This window comes from Myodes glareolus, chromosome 6, assembly GCF_982192425.1.
Source record: "Myodes glareolus chromosome 6, mMyoGla1.1, whole genome shotgun sequence".
NCBI lineage: Eukaryota > Metazoa > Chordata > Mammalia > Rodentia > Cricetidae > Myodes > Myodes glareolus.
Window position 1 is genome coordinate 12,952,921 of NC_142031.1, and position 19,044 is coordinate 12,971,964.

Here is a 19,044-nt window from a genome sequence, read left to right on the forward strand (position 1 = left end):
CTCTATCAGCCACAACGTATCGTTGCTCCGCCCCCTTTGGCCATCCCCCCACGTGACTTTCCTCCCGCCTCCCACCCCTCCCTCCGCGTTCCTGTCACGCCCCCAGAACAAGCCTAGGGTTCTAGGTTCTGCGGTTTTGATTCCTTTCGCCTTTCGTCAAAGCAGTTGTGGGATCTTTTCCCCCCTCCCGCACGTAGCGATTGCTCTATCAAAATTTGCAACGACGCTACGTCTACAGACACTCAAAACGGTCACCTACTTACTGGCAAGAGGAAAAGAAAGCCATGGTAGAAGTCTGGCCCACATTATCGAAGACCCTTGCTGCTAGTGGCTTTTCTGTAAAGCACCATCCTTGCGGCTAATAAAACCTCCTTGCCCACTACTCCGGGTGTTGCTTAGGACTGTCGCGACTAACCCAACGAAGCCCACACAGACTTCGTCTCCCTCTCCTCTCCTTCCCTCCCTACAGCCTCCTCCAGAGAAACAGTCAGGAATCTAGTCCTCTGTTCTTCCAGTTTCGTACCGCTCATTTCACGTATCAGAAGTAATTTGAGCATTGTGCTTGCCACTTTATACTCCTTACGTTATTTGTGTTATTTATCCCTGCCACATTCCCGACGGGAAAACAACAGCAACAAAAAGCCTGCCATGAATGACTCCATATTGGTCTGTTGGGGTCTAGTGCAGGAGCTCAAGACAAAATAACCAACTACTTATAGGTCACTTGAGCAGCAAAACCTTGGACACGGAATGCAAGTAGAACTCTACCACTGAATTCCCCTTACGGGCAGTGGGTGTGGAGGTGGAGTAGGTTTTAGCTTCATTTTTTTTCCCACTTATTTTGCAAATATTCAAATATTCATTGGTAACTTGTTCAGACAGTGTGATAGCGCTGAACAAGACAGGTAAGAGACCCTACTATGGAAGCTGACATTTCTGGAAGAGCCAAGTGACAGATGATATGGAATAAATAAATAAGATACAGCTGGCATGGTAGTGCACACCTTTAATCCCAGCACTCAAGGAGCAGAAGTAGGTGACTCTCTGTAAGCTGGAGGCCTACTGGTCCACCTGGCGAGTTCCCGACCAGCCAAGGAAACACAGTGTGACCCCGTCTCAAAAACGAACAGCAAAAATAGTACGCGAGATTAAGTGATAAAAGCAAATGATTACATAAGATCTCAACACGAGGCATGGAATAGAAAATACATCCCCAAGAGACCTCGGTTGCGGGCCCAAAAAATTGTCAACCTTATTCAACAGACCCCCTTCCCAGAGCTTGTTTAAGTCCCATTCTAGAACATTGTTGCGTTGATAAACAGAATTTGAAGTCTTGAATTGTACGCTTTGGGCAAGTCTTTGGCCCGCACTGAGTCTTAGCGCATGGAGAGATGGACTAGAAAGCATCCCTAAGGTCGGTTCAAACTCTGACGCTCTAGGATTCTATGAATAGGGTTAAAGAGAACTGGGACCAGCGACTGCGTCCCCGTCCTAGCAACGGTTGCTAGACGTAGGCCACCTTCTGGCCACCAGTGGAAACCCCTCCCCGGTTCCCGGAGGTCTTCCTGGCATCCCGTGATGCATAGCGACTCCGCCTCGCTAGAAGGCACGTTTTGGCCTCGCTGGTCAAAATCTAGCCTTCGGACCCAGCCGAAGAGCGCGCTCCGTTCCTATAGCAACCACGTCACATCCACGTGCCTACGGTAAAGGGCAGAGGCCAAAAAGCTCGCCTAGTGCGCAGCCTAAACCTGGTCTTATGAGTGCATTCGGAGTACGATGTCTTTAACTGTCACGTGACCACCCGAACCTGGGCCCCGCCTCTTTCTCCTCCCCAGGTGCTCCGGTGTGGACTGGAAGCGCCGGCCCCGGCGGATTCACTGGAGCACGGACGCTGCGGCCGGTTGGGCCGGTGCCCTTTCCCGGTAACTCCTTCCCGACGTGACGCGCGGACGCGGCGGGGCCCGACAGGCTCGGTGATCTCCCGTCAGCTCCTCCGCGTCCTCAGCCCGCGCTGGGCCCTGGGGGACCGGGAAGCCGACAGGAACCGGGGCGGCGGGGGAGGGGGCCGCCTCCCGGAAGGTCGCGACCCGAGCGGGCACCCGAAGCGAGCTTGGTCCTGCGAGGACCTCCGGGAAGCCGCCGCCGCCGCCTGCCTTTGGGGGACACCGATGGCTACCTGTTGGCCAGTGCGTCCACTGCACAGAGGCCGGCCCTCCTGAAGCTGGAGAATGTCAGCCAAAGAGCTTCCCCACCGCACCCACGCCTTACCCACTTTACTCTTCCCGACCCCCGCCCGTGAAGATCCTTCTAGGTGCTAGTGTTCAATTCTACCCTATCAACAAGACCACAGGTTTAGGTCCTAGAGTGGTGATGGACAGCTCCCCTCCCCCCAGTCTAATCCCAAAGCCGGGTGAGCTCAGAACAGGTTGTTTTAAGGGAAAAACTGGCCTGCTTGTCGATTTTACTTCGCATGGGTGCAGTTCTAAACAGCGGCCTGCTGTCTGTGAAGACCCCCAACTTGCACTTGTCAAAATCCATCCTCCTGAGTAACATGCCAGACTGAACCTTAACACTGTGCGGTCAAGATCAGTGTGATCCATGAAAACAGTGTATGGTATAAAAGATCATAGCCTGTATGTGTTCCCAGTACTACACCATCTCATTAACCAAGGTTATTCGAAAACCCACATAGAACTCAACCCCTCAGCTGGGTTGGAGTTTAAACATTTCAAAGTCATACCTATTCAGGTCTTTCCTGTTCGTTGTCTTTAAGCAGAAAACTAAATTTTTTCTTAACCACTTTTTCATATCTGAAGTTTCCATGGTCAATTGCTAACCGAATTAAAGAACAACTTCTCATTTTCCTGTTTAAATGAACATGGTGAAAAAAATAATGTTCTAACTGAACATTACTGAACTCAGTTATTTTAAGGTGTTTTACATTCATTTTATTTAGTGCCCAGAAATGCCACAATGATCCCAGACTGTAATTTAGTACATGATAAATCGCATGATGAATTTATGAGTTTATTTAATACTTACTCAGTGAGCTACTCTGAAGCCATTAATTTTAAATTTATTGTCAGGATAGATGAAATTGTGCATTTGAGATGTGGTTTCTTAGTTATCCTTAATATGTTCTCACAGTTGCTACTTATTTTAGCTCCTTCATTTTCAGTTTTTTGTTTTGTTTTTCAAGAGAGGGTTTCTCAGTATATCCCTGGCTATCCTGGAACTCTCTCTGTAGACCAGACTAACCTTCAGCTCAGATATCTTCCCTGCCTCTACCTCCTGGGTGCTAGGATTAAAGGTGTGCGCCACCACTACTCAGCTTGTTTGTGGGTTTTTTGTGTGTTTGTTTTTAAGATCCGGTCAACTAGCTTGACACAGTCTCATTTTTTAAAAGTCTTTTTTAATTCTTACCATTATCTTTATCTCCTCACCTAAAAAAAGCAAGACTTTCCAGGATTCTGTCTCTGGAACTTACAGCTGCCTCTTAATCATTTCAGCTCTGGGAAGAAAGAGAGATGGAGGTTTCCTGCCGGTTCTGGATAGTTCTCTTTCTGACCCTGCAGGGTCTGTCGGCATTGGATTTTGACCCATACCGAGTCCTGGGGGTCAGCCGCACGGCCAGTCAGGCTGATATTAAAAAGGCGTATAAGAAGCTCGCCCGGGAATGGTATGTGAAACCAAGAACGGAAGTTTAACTTATGCTAAGCAGTCAGCAGGTGGTTTGTCTGTGTTCAGTAGATATAGTTGTCTAGATTATTGGTGTTCAGCTAGCGACCCATGTTCCATCAGTGCTAGTAATCACAAAGCTTGTGCTTACTTTGACACACACCCTTCAAGAATACTATGGCTTAGAGCATTGTCTTAGGTACTGTTAGAACATTATGTAATGTTAAAATAAGATGTAACTTAGAAACCAGGGATAGTGGTGTACTCCGTTAATCCCAGCACTTAGAGGCAGAGACAGGCAGATCTTTGTGAGTTCAAGGCCAGTCTGGTTTACAGAGTGAGTTCCAGGATAGCCAGGGCTACACAACCCTGTCTCGGAAAAAAAAAAAAAGAAAAGAAAAGAAAAAAAGAAGTAACTTTAATTTAAAAAAAAAAGTAATCAAACTGGACATGGTACCCTACACTTATGATCCCAGCACTTGGGAGGCAGAGGCAGGAGCCTCACCCACTTTGAGTTGAGGACAGCCTGGTCTTGGGCTTGCTGGTGAGTTCAAGTCCACTAGAGCAAATGAATCAGGAAAGGAAAGAAACCAACAGTGATGTAATCAGCAGCCATACGCTGCCCTTCTTGTCGTGTGATATTTATAGTAATTTTGTTGGTTTGGTTTGGTTTTTCTGAGACAGGGTTTCTCTGTTTTTTAAAAATATTATTTTGTATTCTTTGTATATATCAGAAGAGGCTGCCAAGTACCTGGAGCTGGAGTTACAGGCAGCTGTGAGTTGCTGATGTGGGTGCAGGGACTGAATCCAGGTCCTCTGCCTCTGTGAGAGCAGCAAGTGCTCTTAACCACTGAGCCATCCCTCCAGCCCCATAGAGCAATTCTTAATGGGTATAAATGCTACAGGGAACATTATACAGTTCTGTTCTCTAATTCTCTAAACTATAAAAAAGTTTAGAATAAGTACTTTGGCCTCCAATTTTAAGAGAAGATTTGAGAACTAAGTGTATTACTTTTAAAAAAAAATTTAAAAAGCTATCGGGTTTTTGTTTGTTTGTTTGTGTTTGTTTTTTAGGTTTTTTGTTGTTGTTGTTGTTGTTTGAGACAGGGCTCCTTCTATATAGCCTGCCTGGCCTAGAACTTGCTATGTAGACCAGGCTGGCCCTGAACTCACAGGGATTCCCTGCCTCTCGAGTGTTATGTGTACTCATGAGAACTATCAGTTTTATCTGTTGTTTTCAGGATTATCATTAGCATAGGAGCAGTAAGTGTTAAACTTTCTGGGGCAGTAAGTGTTAAACCTCTCTGAGGACAGCTTCAGCCCAGCCCAAGAGGCACAAATGTTAAGCAACTGCAGAGAGGGTGACAGGCCCGCCCGCTGTTACTGAGCACCTACTGCATGGTCACCTCCCGATTCTGTGTCTCATGGCCCCTGTTTGATTAGCCTGTGAAAGAGGTGTTTGAACCCGATAGACAAATGGAAAGGTCAAAGCTCAGAGTTGGTAAGCCTGTATTGCCTTTGGCTTTGCGATCACTTGCCCACCTGTGCATGAGTAAGGTTGAGCAGGTTAGAGCTTTGGCGGGAAGGAGTGTCCAGTTGGGCAGCCACAAAGCTGCCGAAGCAGATGAGTTTGTAATCAGGCCTGGCTCTGGCTGGCACCATTTTCCCTCACTAAACAGATTTAGCTTGATTTTAAACTAGTTGTGGTAAAGGTCAAAGGTCGTTTATAATGTTCTGAACATGTACTTGAGACTATACTCATGTCGTGAGGACTCTAGAATTGGATGCTGAAAGCAAAGCACATTGTCAAATAATGCATGACTTCTTTCCAGCAATTCTCTGCCAAATTGGCTTTTAGTAATATTTCAGGGCCATGCCTCTCTGTACTTAAAGCAAAATGACAACCCGCAGTTGTTTCAGAAATAGCAGCCTCTGGATGGGATGTCTAGCCTTGGCTGGGCAGAATGCTGGCCTAAGGATGTGGGACCTCCTGCAGTGGACAGCTGTGACTTTTCTGCCTGGTGCTGTAAAAGGTGTTGTGCTGTTGGCTAAATGAATTGTGTCCCTTCCTTCCTGCTGGAGTCTCCTGGAATAATTCATGGCTGTACAAATGAACAGGGCATTGAAATCGTATTTTACCTGCATGTTTGTACCATCCTCCTGTTCTCCGCCATTTGGGCCCTGGCAATGTTTTCTCACTTTATTCTGTGTTCCCTCTAGATGGTTTCATAGAAACACTGAAAGTGGCATCGTGGCCCCACTTCACTCCAGAATAACTTGAGGAAGAGGGAAATGGTTTCATAGCAACACCGAAAAGTGGCCTTAATGGCCCCATTTGACTTCCAGAAGAATCCTAGGCAGGGGAAGTGGTTAGCAGTCGACCATATTTTGCCAGGTGCTTTACTAAGTATTTCTTAGACCTCACAAAAATTGTTACTTGCTTGGTGAAACCATGTAAAGTGACTTTTTTTTGTCTTTTTCTTTTGTTGTTTGTTTGTTTGTTTTTCGAGACAGAGTTTCTCTGTAGCTTTGGAGCCTGTCCTGGAACTACTCTTGTAGTCCAGGCTGGTCTCGAACTCGCAGAGATCCACCTGCGACTGCCTCAAGTGCTGGAATTAAAGGCGTGCACCACCACCGCCTGGCGTAAAATGACTTTTTTCTGTCAGGAAAACCATAGTCTCACCCAAGAATTGTATTATCATGAGTACTTTTAGTTGCCATCCATGTTAGCAGAGTACCAAGGCCCCCCCAGGAGCAAATTGGCGGAACATGGTTTGCTCAGCCAAGGTGCATCAATCTGCCTCATTCTTAGCCGAAATTACTTCTTCCCATCGTCATTTTATTCCTTTAGAGGTCACGCTGACAGTTGCTTGAGCCCATGTGCAGTATTGTCTTCACTATGAAACGGAAAGTTTGCCTGGCGTGAGGCAGCTCGTGAGTCTGTCTCACTCCCTGAACTCAACAGTGGACAGTGCTCCCCTCAAGCTGAACTTTCCTGCTCCAAGTACTTGCAACTTTGAGAGGTCCCCCGCCTTCAGGAAAGCACTCTCTATCAGTGCAGTCTGCCTTCCGAGGGTCTCAGTTAACCTCCTGTCCAGCTGCCTCCCTCCGACACTGCCTGGGCCTCATGCAGAGCCCCTCCCCTTTCTGCCCTGGACAGCTCCGCTTTGCTCCTTGTAGCTCCTCGTGTCAAGTCATCATTTGCAGGCTCACACAGCTCTGTCCACTCATCCTCTAACTGGAATCTGAGCATTAAAAGCCTTTTATTCTGGTCAACCAGAAACATGCTTTGGAGCCCCCATCCCATCCCCTTAAGTCCTGCTGTTTTTGGTGTGCTTACCTGGCATTGACTTTTTAGCCTCAGTGATATTTATGCAAGGACTCAGTGGGTAAGGGCGAGTGGTATCCAAATTCTAGTCACTTGAGCTGGTGTTGGTGGCGCACACCTTTAATCCCAGCACTTGGGAGGCAGAGGCAGGTGGATCTCTGTGAGTTTGAGGCCAGCCTGGTCTACGAGAGCTAGTTCCAGGACAACCAAGGCTGTTATACAGAGAAACCCTGTCTTAAAAAAACAAATTCAAGTCACTTGAAGTTACTTGTTTTTAGAGTAAAATGGGATATAAGCCTGGCTGTGGTGGCTCATGCCTTTAAATCCCAGCACTCGGGAGGTAGATCTCTGTGAGCTTGAGGCTAGCATGATCTACAGAGTGAGTTCCAGGACAGCCAGGACTGTTTCATAGAGAAACCCTTGTTTCGAAATAAGAAAAAGAAAGAAAGGAAGGAAGAAAAAGAGAAAGGAGAGGAAAGAGGAGAAGAAAAAGAAGAGAAAAAGGAAAGGAAAGGAGAAAGAAGAATATGGGGTATAAAGAACTCAGACACTCCTGCTCGAATAAGCTGATTGAATTGTAGATGATTTATTCGGTACATTTGATGTTGTCAGTCTTTTCCACTTCCCTGTGAGTTGTTTTTCTTCTCAGAATATTTGCTAGAAGAAATTTCTTAAGACTAGTAGATGTGATTATATAAAGAGTGAATGGGTCCAGGCTTGGTGGCTCACGCCTTTAATTCCAGTACTTGGCGGGGGTGGAAGGACAGAAGCAGGTGATCTCAGTGAGTTTGAGGTCAGCTTGGTCCACCAAGAGAGTTCCAGGACAGCCAGGGCTACATAGAGGGACCCTGTCTCAGAACAACAGCAAAGAATAAATGGGACTGGGTGTGCTCGAACAGGCCTGTGGTCCCTGCTCTCACAATGCTGAGGGGTGAGGATGAGGGTGCGGATGTGTCACCTCTCCTCAGGAGCATGCTGCGGTGCTCTTTGGCGCTTTGAAAGTGTGCCCAGCTGGAGCATCTTGAGAGGAAATTGCCTGAGTTAAAGTTGTGTTTTTTATGGTCATGTGAAGCAACTGATTGTTTCTACCATTAGGAAGCAGTGCTAAGCAAACCACCTTCCCCTCACTTGTGATGTGAGCTGTGTGTGTAAGGTGATAAAATGAACGTGTGAGAACAATTCTCACCATCTGCCGTCTGCATTTCAGGCATCCTGACAAAAACAAAGACCCTGGCGCCGAGGACAAGTTCATTCAGATCAGCAAGGCCTATGAGGTACCGTGTCAGACATTCCATTGCCTCCATTAGTGCCTAAAAATGGGGTGGAGGGACTGGGGTGGTGGGAGGTCCAAAGTTCACATCTGCAGAACCCACACAAAGGCCTGATGGGCTTAGCAGGCCATCTGCAATTTCAGTGTTCAGAAGGCTGAGAAAGGTTCTCCGGGGCAGCTGGCCAGCTAGGCTCGCCTGTGCTGAGAGCTTTGGGTTCAGTTGAGAGACCCTGTCTCAGTGAGTAAGGCAGAGAGTAGCATCGGCTTTGGGCTTCCTCAGCCCATGTGTGCACACACATGCAAACAGAAAAGCAAACACACAGAGCAAAACAAAAGGAACACAGGTAGGGCATGTTCCCCATACCTGACCCGGTCTCCTCATGATAGAGAAAATGGCTTTGTCCCCCACCCACCACCACCATGTTGAAGCAGGTGCCTGAACATTTCAGCCCCTGAAAAACCTGACCCACTTTGAAAGCTTTAATTAGAATTGTGCAATTACTCAGGATAGATGTCTGCTATGATTGCAGAGGCTCAGGTTAAAGAGTCACACACCAGTTTGCCTGGTTACACAAGGTTACAAATAACTTTAAAACACATGATTTTTGGTAAGTCTCCAACATGTCACCTTAAATAACATGGCCTACAATACATGTGAACCGTGAGTCTCAGCCACCTGATTTGTTGGGTAATGTGCTCCAGCAAATAGTGCTGAGGCTGTATAGTGACTCATCATCCTAAAACATTAGCAAATTGGAGTCTTCAAAGTTAGGTTTCAGTAAAACAAAGTCAGTGGTAAAATGGCTCCATGGGTAAGGACACCTGCTACCAAGCCCAAAGCCCTGTGTTCAATCTCCGGGACCCCAATGCTGGAAAGAAAGAACTGACTCCTGCAAGTTGCCCTCTGACCTCCACACCGGTGTCCTAGCAGTCATTAGATAATCGTAAATACAAAAGCCGAAATCGGTTCATGCATAAGGCACTGGACTCTACTCTTTGTTACCTTTTAGTTGTCAAGCATACCATACCTTGGTCCAGATGACTTTAGCTGCAAAGATATAGCCAGGGTAATATTCTGTGATGGATGCTGGTAACGTCATTGTCGGGTCTTATTTGTTACTTCTTTACTAGTACTTACTGAGAAGGTTGGCAGCTTTAATATCAGCATGAGTGTGGAGAGCTCAACAAATGAAATTTGAGGTTCTAATGTTTCTGTTCGAGGTTTTATGTATGTGTGGTTTGTATTTTGTGAGCTTACATGTGTCACAGCATTCATGTAGTGCCCAGAGGAAAGCTTGCATGAGCTGGCTCTCCTGCCATGTGGATTCTAGGGATGGTAAGGTCATAATCTCCTCCTCTCTCCTTCCCTCCCGTGCCTCCTTGCTGGAGGTTGAACCCAGCATCCCTGTTATACATTTATTAGAAATGTACTTCTTCTGTCTTTCAGGCTGCTTATAGAGAAGTCACATGGGGCTGGGGTGTGGCTCAGCAGTAAAGGGTTTGCCAAGTGTGCCCAAGGCCTGACTTCAGTCCTCAGTCCTGAAAGAAGAGAAGAGAAAGGAAAGTCCTTTGATAAACCACTTCCTCCTTTAGACTCCTTGTCATCTTCTTGCTTATAGATTCTTTCCAATGAGGAGAAGAGGACGAACTACGACCACTACGGTGATGCTGGTGAGAACCAGGGCTACCAGAAGCAGCAGCGCGAGTATCGCTTCCGCCACTTCCATGAGAACTTTTATTTCGATGAGTCATTTTTCCACTTTCCTTTCAATTCGGAGCGGCGGGACTCCTTCGATGAGAAGTACCTGTTGCACTTTTCACACTATGTGAATGAAGTGGTTCCCGATAGCTTCAAGAAACCCTACCTCATTAAGATTACCTCGGATTGGTGCTTTAGCTGTATCCATATCGAGCCTGTCTGGAAAGAAGTGGTCCAGGAATTGGAAGGACTGGGTAAGTCGTTTCCTCATTAGGATACGTTTATACAGGAGGTGACGCTTGTCATGCTTTTTTTTCTTTTTAAGACTTACGTGTTTTGTGTATATGAGTGTTCACCCACATGTGTGTGTGTGCATTACATGCATGCAGTGCACATGGAGACCAGAAGAGGGTATTAAAGCCCCTGGAACTGGAGTTAGAGGTGGTTGTGAGCTGCCGTGTGTGCACTGGGAACTGAAGCCAGGTCCTCTGCAAGAGCAGCCAGTGCCCTTAACCGCAGAGCCATCTCCCCGCCCACCATCCTTAAATTTGGTGGGCTGTTGGAGAAAGGGAACAATTGGTGTACTTTTTTTTTTCCCCAAGTCCAGAATGATTGATTTTTGAGGGATGTTTATTGAGAGGGAGATATAGAAGCTACTTTTCTTTCTTTCTTTCTTTCTTTCTTTATTTATTTATTTATTTATTTGGTTTTTTCGAGATAGGGTTTCTCTGAAACTATGGAGGCTGTCCTGGAACTAGCTCTTGTAGACCAGGCTGGTCTCGGAACTCAGATCTGCGTGCCTCTGCCTCCCAAGTGCTGGGATTAAAGGCATACGCCACCACCGCCCCGCCAGCCACTCTTTTTATTTTTTAAATGTGTATGAATACTTTGCCTATACATATTTCTGTTCCCCGTTTGGATGTCCCATCCCTGAGGAGACCAGAAGAGGGTGTCAGAGTCCCTGGAACTTCAGTTACAGAAGGTTGTGAGCCTTCATGTGAGTACTGGGAATCAAACCCAGGCCCTCTGCAAGAGCATCAAGTACTCTTACCTACCAAGCCACGTCTCCAATCTCTGATTTCCTAAAGGCATGCACCACTATGCCAGACTCTTTATTATTATTATTATTATTATTATTATTATTTAGGCATCAGGGGAGAAGGCTGGTGCCATGGTGCTCATAGGGAGGTCAAAGGACAACTCTGAACAGTCAATCCTTTGTTTCTACCTTTATGTGGACCCTGAGGATTGAACTCAAGTTGGCAGTGTTACATAGCAAGCGCCTTTATTACTCAGCCATTTTGCTAGCCCACCACTGTCCTTTGCCTGATCGATTTGAAGCTTTATCTACATAGTATCCAAGTCCCTCGTTAGAAAGAGCAACTAGCTGAATGTCTCCATGCTAGCACAGGGATTGATAATAAAGCCAAGCTAATTTCCGGCCCATAAACTCAGGAACTAGGGGCTAGGACTGCTCCAAGCAGTCCTTACAGTGGCGAGGATCACTTATGAGAGATCCGAAAAGGGGAAAAAAAAAATCCAAACAGTGTGAAAGGACCACTCTAAGTGACCCAAAAAGAGAAAACAAAAATGTGGCGTGCCCCTTGACCAGCAAGGAAGAACAACCACGAAGTTGAGGATTCTTCTCAAATCACACTTTATTGGAGCCTCTTGGTTGAAGGGAGAGCGGGAAGCGAGAGAGAGCAAGAAATGAAAGAGAACTAGAAGAGAGAGAGAGAGAGAGAAAGCAAGAGAGAGAAAGCGAGAGAGAGCGAAGGCCAAGCAGCATCTGCTTATATAGGTTGAAGGGACTCGGGTACTGCCCTGATTGGTGAATACCAGTCTGCTGATGCCCGAAGCCTCGGGATTGGCCAGGGACAAGGCTCAATTGCGCATGTACAGGCAAAGGGCGCTCAGCCCCACGTGGCAATACCAAATAAGGACTTGTTTACCTCCAAGCTGCAGGACCGCCGGCGCCATCTTGTAATGGCAATAATCGGACGGCTCCTTACAGTTCCCCCTTTTATGTTTTTAAGAGCAATAAGGCAAAGAACTATTTCCCAATCAGGTCCCCACCTCATGATGTGTGGGTCGATCGAGGGAAAGGGATAAGCAAGATACACCCTCCCCGTGAAATGGGACAAATACTTCCCTGGGAGTGCAAGGGCTGTATCTACACACTCTCCTCTATGCATACCTTCCTCTGTGCAATGGGACTATCGGGTCCCTTGAGGGTGCAAAAGCTATGCATAGCATATTGCCTACGAGCGCTTTAAGGCTGAAAGCCAAACTTGGGGTGAGAAGCCACATTCCAAGGCAGCCAAGGCTTGTGCCACAATGACCTTATCCCTCCTCGTTTGGGCTCGCAGACGGCACACCAATCACATACCGCACATCCACCTAGGCAGCATGCCAAAAATATCCCTACTCCCACCCATTCCTTAAAGAAGGAAAAGGCAAAATAAAGCCAGTCAGAAAATTGCTCAAAGGTGAGAGGCTGCACACGGGTGCTGCTTAAGGTGATAATGTAGGCATACAGGGTGCACTCATGTCACAGGAGGTGGGAAATAATGTGGACAAATGGGATGAATTAACATGAACTGGTATCGGTATGGGCCATGCCCTTGTCACCGCCCAGAGGGTCATCCTTGCTGCTTCCGCATGAATCGTCCACAGTAGGGCATTCAGCATCCACTGGATCATCTTCATCCTTTGCAGCATCCTTCATTTCTCTGGTCAGTCTTGCTGGCACCCAGATTGGATCCTCTCGATTCTGGGGGAAAACACAAACAGCTCCCCTGGATCTGGTAATCACCAGATCCGGTCCGTACCATTTGTTATCCAGTACATCTTTCCACATGACCAAATCTTGCTTCGAAGAGCTTCCATGCAGGGCATGCCTGTCTGCTGCTGTTTTTCCAGCATTGTTTTGAATTAAAAAATTAAGTGTAAAGAGTGCAAGGGAGATCCTTTCCCTGGAGGACGCTGCTTCAGCTATTCCCCCTTTTTGTTTTTGTAGAATCTCCTTTAGGTTTCTATTTGCCCTTTCCACAATCCCTTGACTTTGCGGATTGTATGGTAGGCCAGTGGTGTGTTCAACTTGTAATTGCTTGCAAAAGGCTTTAAAGCCCTGTGAGGCATATGCCGGGCCATTGTCAGTCTTAAGACGGGTGGGCTTCCCCCAGGCCACCCAGGCCTCTAAACAATGGGTTTTTACATGAATTACTTTCTCCCCCGCTAGGGGTGTGGCATGAATTATCCCAGAGCATGTGTCCACTGACACATGAACATATTTTTGCCTGCCAAATTCCAAGATATGAGTCACGTCCATTTGCCAGAGTGAGTTTGGCTTCAACCCCCTGGGATTTACCCCAACATGTGGGGGATGTAGCATGGTCACACAGGATGGACAGGCTTTTACTATTCCTCTGGCATTGTCCCTGGAGATCTTAAACCTTAAGCGAAGTGTATTAGCTGGGACATGATAGAGCTGATGGAAATCTCTAGCTAGCTGGAGTGAATCTGCAGCCACAAGGGCTATAGCTCGTGTAGCATGATCAGCTTGAGCACTGACCTCTGCCATAGGTCCTGGCAAGAGGGAATGTGTTGGCTGCACTTTTCTGTGAATTCCCACACCCGAAACAGGCGCGTGCTTTCCTGAATCGAGCCCACAAGAATGGATGACTATCCTAAGGGTTGAAACACAAAGAGACCATGCTCATTCACCAAATAGTAAATGGCAACTTTATTAAACACGAGTCGGGTATATATACTAGGGGGCAAAGGGAAAATAGCCCCTTCCATCTGGAACAGGGGAAGAGGGTGCCAGGTGTTCAGCACCCAAGTCCAGACAGCAGCTGCGGTGGTAGACATATAGGGCCTACGGCGGGATCCTTGCTTGCAGGTGGAATTACCATAACAAAAGAGGGCCAAGTTCTTTCTGAGCTAAACCCTCAGGCTGGTGCAAGAGCAGAGAAGCCAGGAAGCCAGAGGTAAAACGGCCCTGCATAGCGCCACGAACAAAAGGGGAAGAAACCTGGGTACCTACAGGAATGGGCTCGAATATGAGCAATATAAAAGGGATTTTCTCTTTTTAAAATATGTTCTTGTATTTGTAAAAGAATATTGGACACTGTACTTGAGCAGCGAATTGAGGCTACAACCTCAAGAGAGGCTACAACATTGACCACATATTGCGAATCTGAAATTAAATTAAATGGTTCAAAAAACCTCTGGAACACCTCCAAAACTACCAAGCACTCAGTGACTTGGGGGGAATCGGGCCGAAATTGAAAAACCACCGGTTTAGCAGTTCCCGCCATCTTGTATGTTTATGCGCGCTTGGACCTGAGCTCTGTTCTGGAGAATGAACTTAAAATCCAGGAACTGCCCGACGGAAGAGCTGCTCTCACAATCTCTTGCCAGTCTGTGGACGTCAGCGCTTCTGTAGCAAGCCTTCTCAATAGTGTAATGGTATAACTGGCAGTTACTCCAAAATTTTTTGCAGTGTCAACCAAATCCTTAAGCTGTTTGTAAGGCACTGGCTCATACCATCTAGCATGAGTGTGCACATCTTCAAAAACAGGGAAGGCGGTCGCCAAGCGCGACCAAGTCTGCCTTCCTATAAAACTGCAGCCCTCTGTTGCCACCGGCAAGTACGTGGGTGTAGGGGCAGACGGGGGAGGGGCAGAAGCCATGGGCGCCACGGGTCTTCCGTTTCCCTTCTTAAACACGTCATCTTTGCCCCGCCTTTGGTCATACCATTCTTTCTCATATATAGCAGCTGCTTCCTCAAGATCCTCCTCCTCCTGAGGATCTAACTCCTCCTCTGATAAATCTAGATTTATAAACTCCTCCAGCACTAGACTTATGGGGTTTTTCTTCCCCTTTTCTTTTGTTACTATTTCCGGATCCTTTTCCTTTGATTTTTCCTTTTTTCTTTTAGGCCTATCCTTATCCTCCTCCTTATGATCTGATTCTGAAAGACTGTCCTGATGTTTCTGTAATGCCTTGCGACCCTCCTTTAATATCTCAGTATTACGTCCTTCCTTCAAGCAGTTCCGCACCAACCTCCAAAGAGGAAGTGTGCCCCTTCCAATCCTCTCTTCTTGTTTAGCTTGCTCTAGGTCTCTGCCTAACTTATCCCATGATGGCAAGATTAAGTCACCTGAAGCTGCAAACCAGGATGAGATCTTTTCGATATCCTTAACGATCATAGAGACCGTCCTGGAAGAGATCTTTAGACCGTGCTGTCGTAAAAGCACTTGGATCGGGCCGTAGATCTCACTGGGGCCCGAGGCAGTTCCATAAGAATTGCCCATGGTTCACACTTAACTACGTGTGACTTACCCCCTGGGCTAAAGAACCCCCCTTTTTATTTACAAGGGAGTTATGTTCTTAATAGAAAATGCCGCTCAGTCTACCGCGGACTTACTTTCACTTTTGACTAGACACGGTCACAGCAGCAAAGACACTCACGGCCTGGTTGATGGCAGCGCAGCCAAAAACAGCAGAGAAGGACAAACACAAACATCAATACTACCGCAAGGCCACTCTGGACCAACCCCAGCAATCAGCATACCTGGAGGATTTACCAACGTCGCCACTCCGTGTGTCGAGTTCTGAATCCTCTGCAGCCCTCTCGCTCGGTGACCGATACGTTGTCCGGCGTCCCAGGTTCTCGGCACCAGTTGTGGCGTGCCCCTTGACCAGCAAGGAAGAACAACCACGAAGTCGAGGATCCTTCTCACATCACACTTTATTGGAGCCTCTTGGTTGAAGGGAGAGTGGGAAGTGAGAGAGAGCAAGAAACGAAAGAGAACTAGAAGAGAGAGAGAGAGAGAGAGAGAGAGAGAGAAAGCAAGAGAGAGAGAAAAAGCAAGAGAGAGCGAAGGCCAAGCGGCATCTGCCTATATAGGTTGAAGGGACTCAGGTACTGCCCTGATTGGTGAATACCAGTCTGCTGATGCCCGAAGCCTCGGGATTGGCCAGGGACAAGGCTCAATTGCACATGTACAGGCAAAGGGCGCTCAGCCCCACGTGGCAATACCAAATAAGGACTTGTTTACCTCCAAGCTGCAGGACCGCCGGCACCATCTTGTAATGGCGATAATCGGACGGCTCCTTACACAAAAAAAACAAAAAAATCTGAACAGCTCAAGGATCACTCCGAGTGAGTGGTCTGTTCATATTTTTAGCTATGGGAAGCAACCAGAGGTGAATGTGAGCAAAAGCTGACTTGGAGAAGGGAACCTTACCATTTTCAGTGATGGAGCAGGCAGAGAATGTTGGAAAGTGGACGTGTCCTCAGCTGGCCCACCCGTGGGCTGGAGGGAACATGGAGAGAGCCTGGGCGAGTCACTCACCAATGTTATTCTGTTTTAAGATAGGTGTGGGGTCCCATAAGGGGCCCAAGGTTTGGGCTGGTCCTGCTTGCAGCAGGTGGAGTGGGGGTGGGGCTTGTCTCTTAAAGGGACAGGGTACCCAGGTGACAGGCCAGGCCAGTAGATCATAACATTCAGTATGCTCAGGACCCTGGATGCAGTCGCCTGGAACCACTGTGCTGGAAACAGTAAGCTGTGGAGAAAGAGAAAGTGAATGGGGTTCAAGGAATGCTGGGGTGCAGGGAACAACACACACAACACAGCTTTAATATGGGCTAATGTAAACCTTCTGAGAAGGAGTCAATGAAGGTGTTAGCTACAGAGACACCAGTGGGCCAGGACCAGGGCCAAGACCCCAGAACTGTAGCATCCTTGTTTAGTCTGGGCTGGAGCAAGCTAAGAACAAGGAGGAGGAGAAAAAGGAGATGGGACCAGGGACCACATCATGAGTCCCATTGTCATTTTGTAGACTGTGGTTTGATTCCAAGTAGAGGGAGTAGGTCTTTGCAGGGTTTGTACAGAGGCGTGGTGTGATTCACATAAAAGGTACAATCTGGTGATTATTTTAAGAACAGGAAAGACCACTTTGGAGGCCGTTGTAGCTGCCAACCAAGAGGGATGAGGAAGCTGTGTGCTGTGGTGCACACCTGTGATCCAGGCACCTGGGGAGCCAGAGGCAAGAGGATGGGGTGTTCCAGGTCAGCCTTGGCTACAAAGTGAGATGGGAAGAGGGGGTAGAGGAATGCTGCCTTGACATCTTCTGAAGAGAGACCCAGAAAGCTGGCTGGAAGATTCGGTGTGGGTGTAAGGGATGAGAAGGATGGCTGTGTGGTGGGAGGAATGGAGCTGCCCTGTTTGCAATGGCGGAGGCAGTGGTGAAGCTCTGTGGGAGGAGACCAGGAGTTCAGTTTCAGGTGCTTGACACTCAAGTCTCCCAGACACCCCAAAAATGTCTCCTTACTGCCTGTTAATCTTGCACTTAGAGTAGCTGGCCCTCCAAATATACGGTTAAATGAAAGAACAAGGAAGACAGGTATTAAGTGAAACAAGTGTTGAGTGAAAAACCTTATTATTGCCTGTTTCTTCCTGCAAACACGGGGGAAGAATGAGCAGCAGAACACCAACCACTACAGGGTTCATATGGCAGACGGGCTCTTGAATGATGTTAACTTAATTTTGTTAGCTTTTTTAAAAGTTGGTTGTCTTTTTTCTTATTTTGTAGATGTATTTGTGTCTAACTTGTGTATGTGAAATGCCAGAGCATGTATGGAGTGGCAGAGAAAAATTCTGGAAATCAGTTCTTACTTCACACCTTGTTTTAAGGCAAGGTCTCTCTTGGTTCTACCATGCTGTGCTCCAGGATAGCTGGCCCACCGGGGTTTGCTGACTACCACATCCAGTACTTCCCCTAGGTGCTGCGGATCTGAACTCGCGTCACTAGGCTTATGTGGCAAGCTTTATTACCCACCAAGCCATCTCTTGGTGCCTTCTTTCACTTGGTAAAGAATTTGTAGCCATGATGGTAACACATACCTGTAGTTCCAGCATTCAGGAGGCAGAGACAGGGAGGTCAATTTGAGGCCAACCTGGTCTACATAAAATATTTTAGGTCAGTTAAGGCTGCATAGTAGGGCCATGTCTCAAAAAAAAAAAAGAAAAAATGTATTCTTAGAATTCTTTCAAATTATTATCTTATATTAATAGGTATTTTCCCCTGCATGTATATCTGGGTTTTATTTTTTATTTATTTGAAAAAGGTTGTCAAGGTTTGAATAAGAATGCCACACATTGCCAGACAATGGTAATAGCACTTGGGAAGCAGAGGCAGGTGGAACTCTGCAAGTTTGAGGCCAGCATGGTCTACAGAGCTAGTACCAACACAGCAAAGCTACACAAAGAAACCTTGTTTCAAAAAAAAAGAATGCCACCCATCGGCTTATATATTTGAATACTTAGTCATCAAGGAGTGGCCTTGCTGGAGTAGGCGTGACCTTGTTGGAAGAAGTGTGCCACTTATGGGTGGAGATTTTAGAAGGCCAACTCCGGCCCAGGGGCTCTCAATGGATTCAAATGTAGAACTCTCAACTTCTCCAGCACCATGTCTGCTTGCATGCTGCCATGCTCCCTGCCATGACTACAGTGAACTAAACCTCTGCACTGTAAGCCAGCCCCAGTTAAATACTTTTCTTGTGTAAGAGTTGCTGTGTCGTGGTGTCTCTGCACAGCAACCGAACAGTGACTAAGGGTCTCTCTCTATAGTCTTGGCTGGTATGGAACTTGACATTTAGACCAGGCTGGGATTAAAGGTGTGTGTCATCACACCCAGCCAAGTGTGTACGTCTGTCTATGCACCATATGTGTACCTGGTGTCTGAGGAGACCAGAGAGGGTGTCTGGTCCTCTGGAACTGGAGTGATAGATAGCTGTGGGAATTGAACCTAGCTCCCAATGCAGCCAGTGCTCTTAACTTCTGAACCATCTCTCCAGCTCAAGAATCTGTATTTCTTTTTTTTTTAAGATCTATTTATTTATTATGTATACAATGTTCTGTCTGTATGTATGCTTGCTGGCCGGAAGAGGGCACCAGATCTCACTACAGATGGCTGTGAGCCACCATGTGGTTGCTGGGAATTGAACTCAGGACCTCTGGAAGAGCAGTCAGTGTTCTTAACCCCTGATCCATCTCT

General features: G+C 47.1%; 1 protein-coding gene and 1 long non-coding RNA gene across 2 annotated transcripts in view; one reads left to right on the plus strand and one right to left on the minus strand.

The window, feature by feature from the left end:
- The first annotated feature begins 1,781 nt into the window (after positions 1–1,781).
- Positions 1,782–19,044, plus strand: part of Dnajc16 (DnaJ heat shock protein family (Hsp40) member C16) — a 35,103-nt gene continuing 17,840 nt past the window's right edge. The window contains exons 1-4 of the mRNA XM_048426714.3: positions 1,782–1,922; positions 3,510–3,679; positions 8,214–8,280; positions 9,896–10,229. Coding sequence (XP_048282671.2) covers positions 3,528–3,679; positions 8,214–8,280; positions 9,896–10,229 — 553 coding nt within the window. The 5' untranslated portion in view covers positions 1,782–1,922; positions 3,510–3,527. The remainder of the gene's footprint in view (positions 1,923–3,509; positions 3,680–8,213; positions 8,281–9,895; positions 10,230–19,044) is intronic.
- On the minus strand, positions 11,609–16,098 carry LOC148121645 (uncharacterized). Its single transcript, XR_015738035.1, has 2 exons — positions 15,557–16,098; positions 11,609–12,748 (listed from the first exon to the last, which is right to left on the minus strand). It is a non-coding gene; the product is annotated as an uncharacterized LOC148121645 (long non-coding RNA).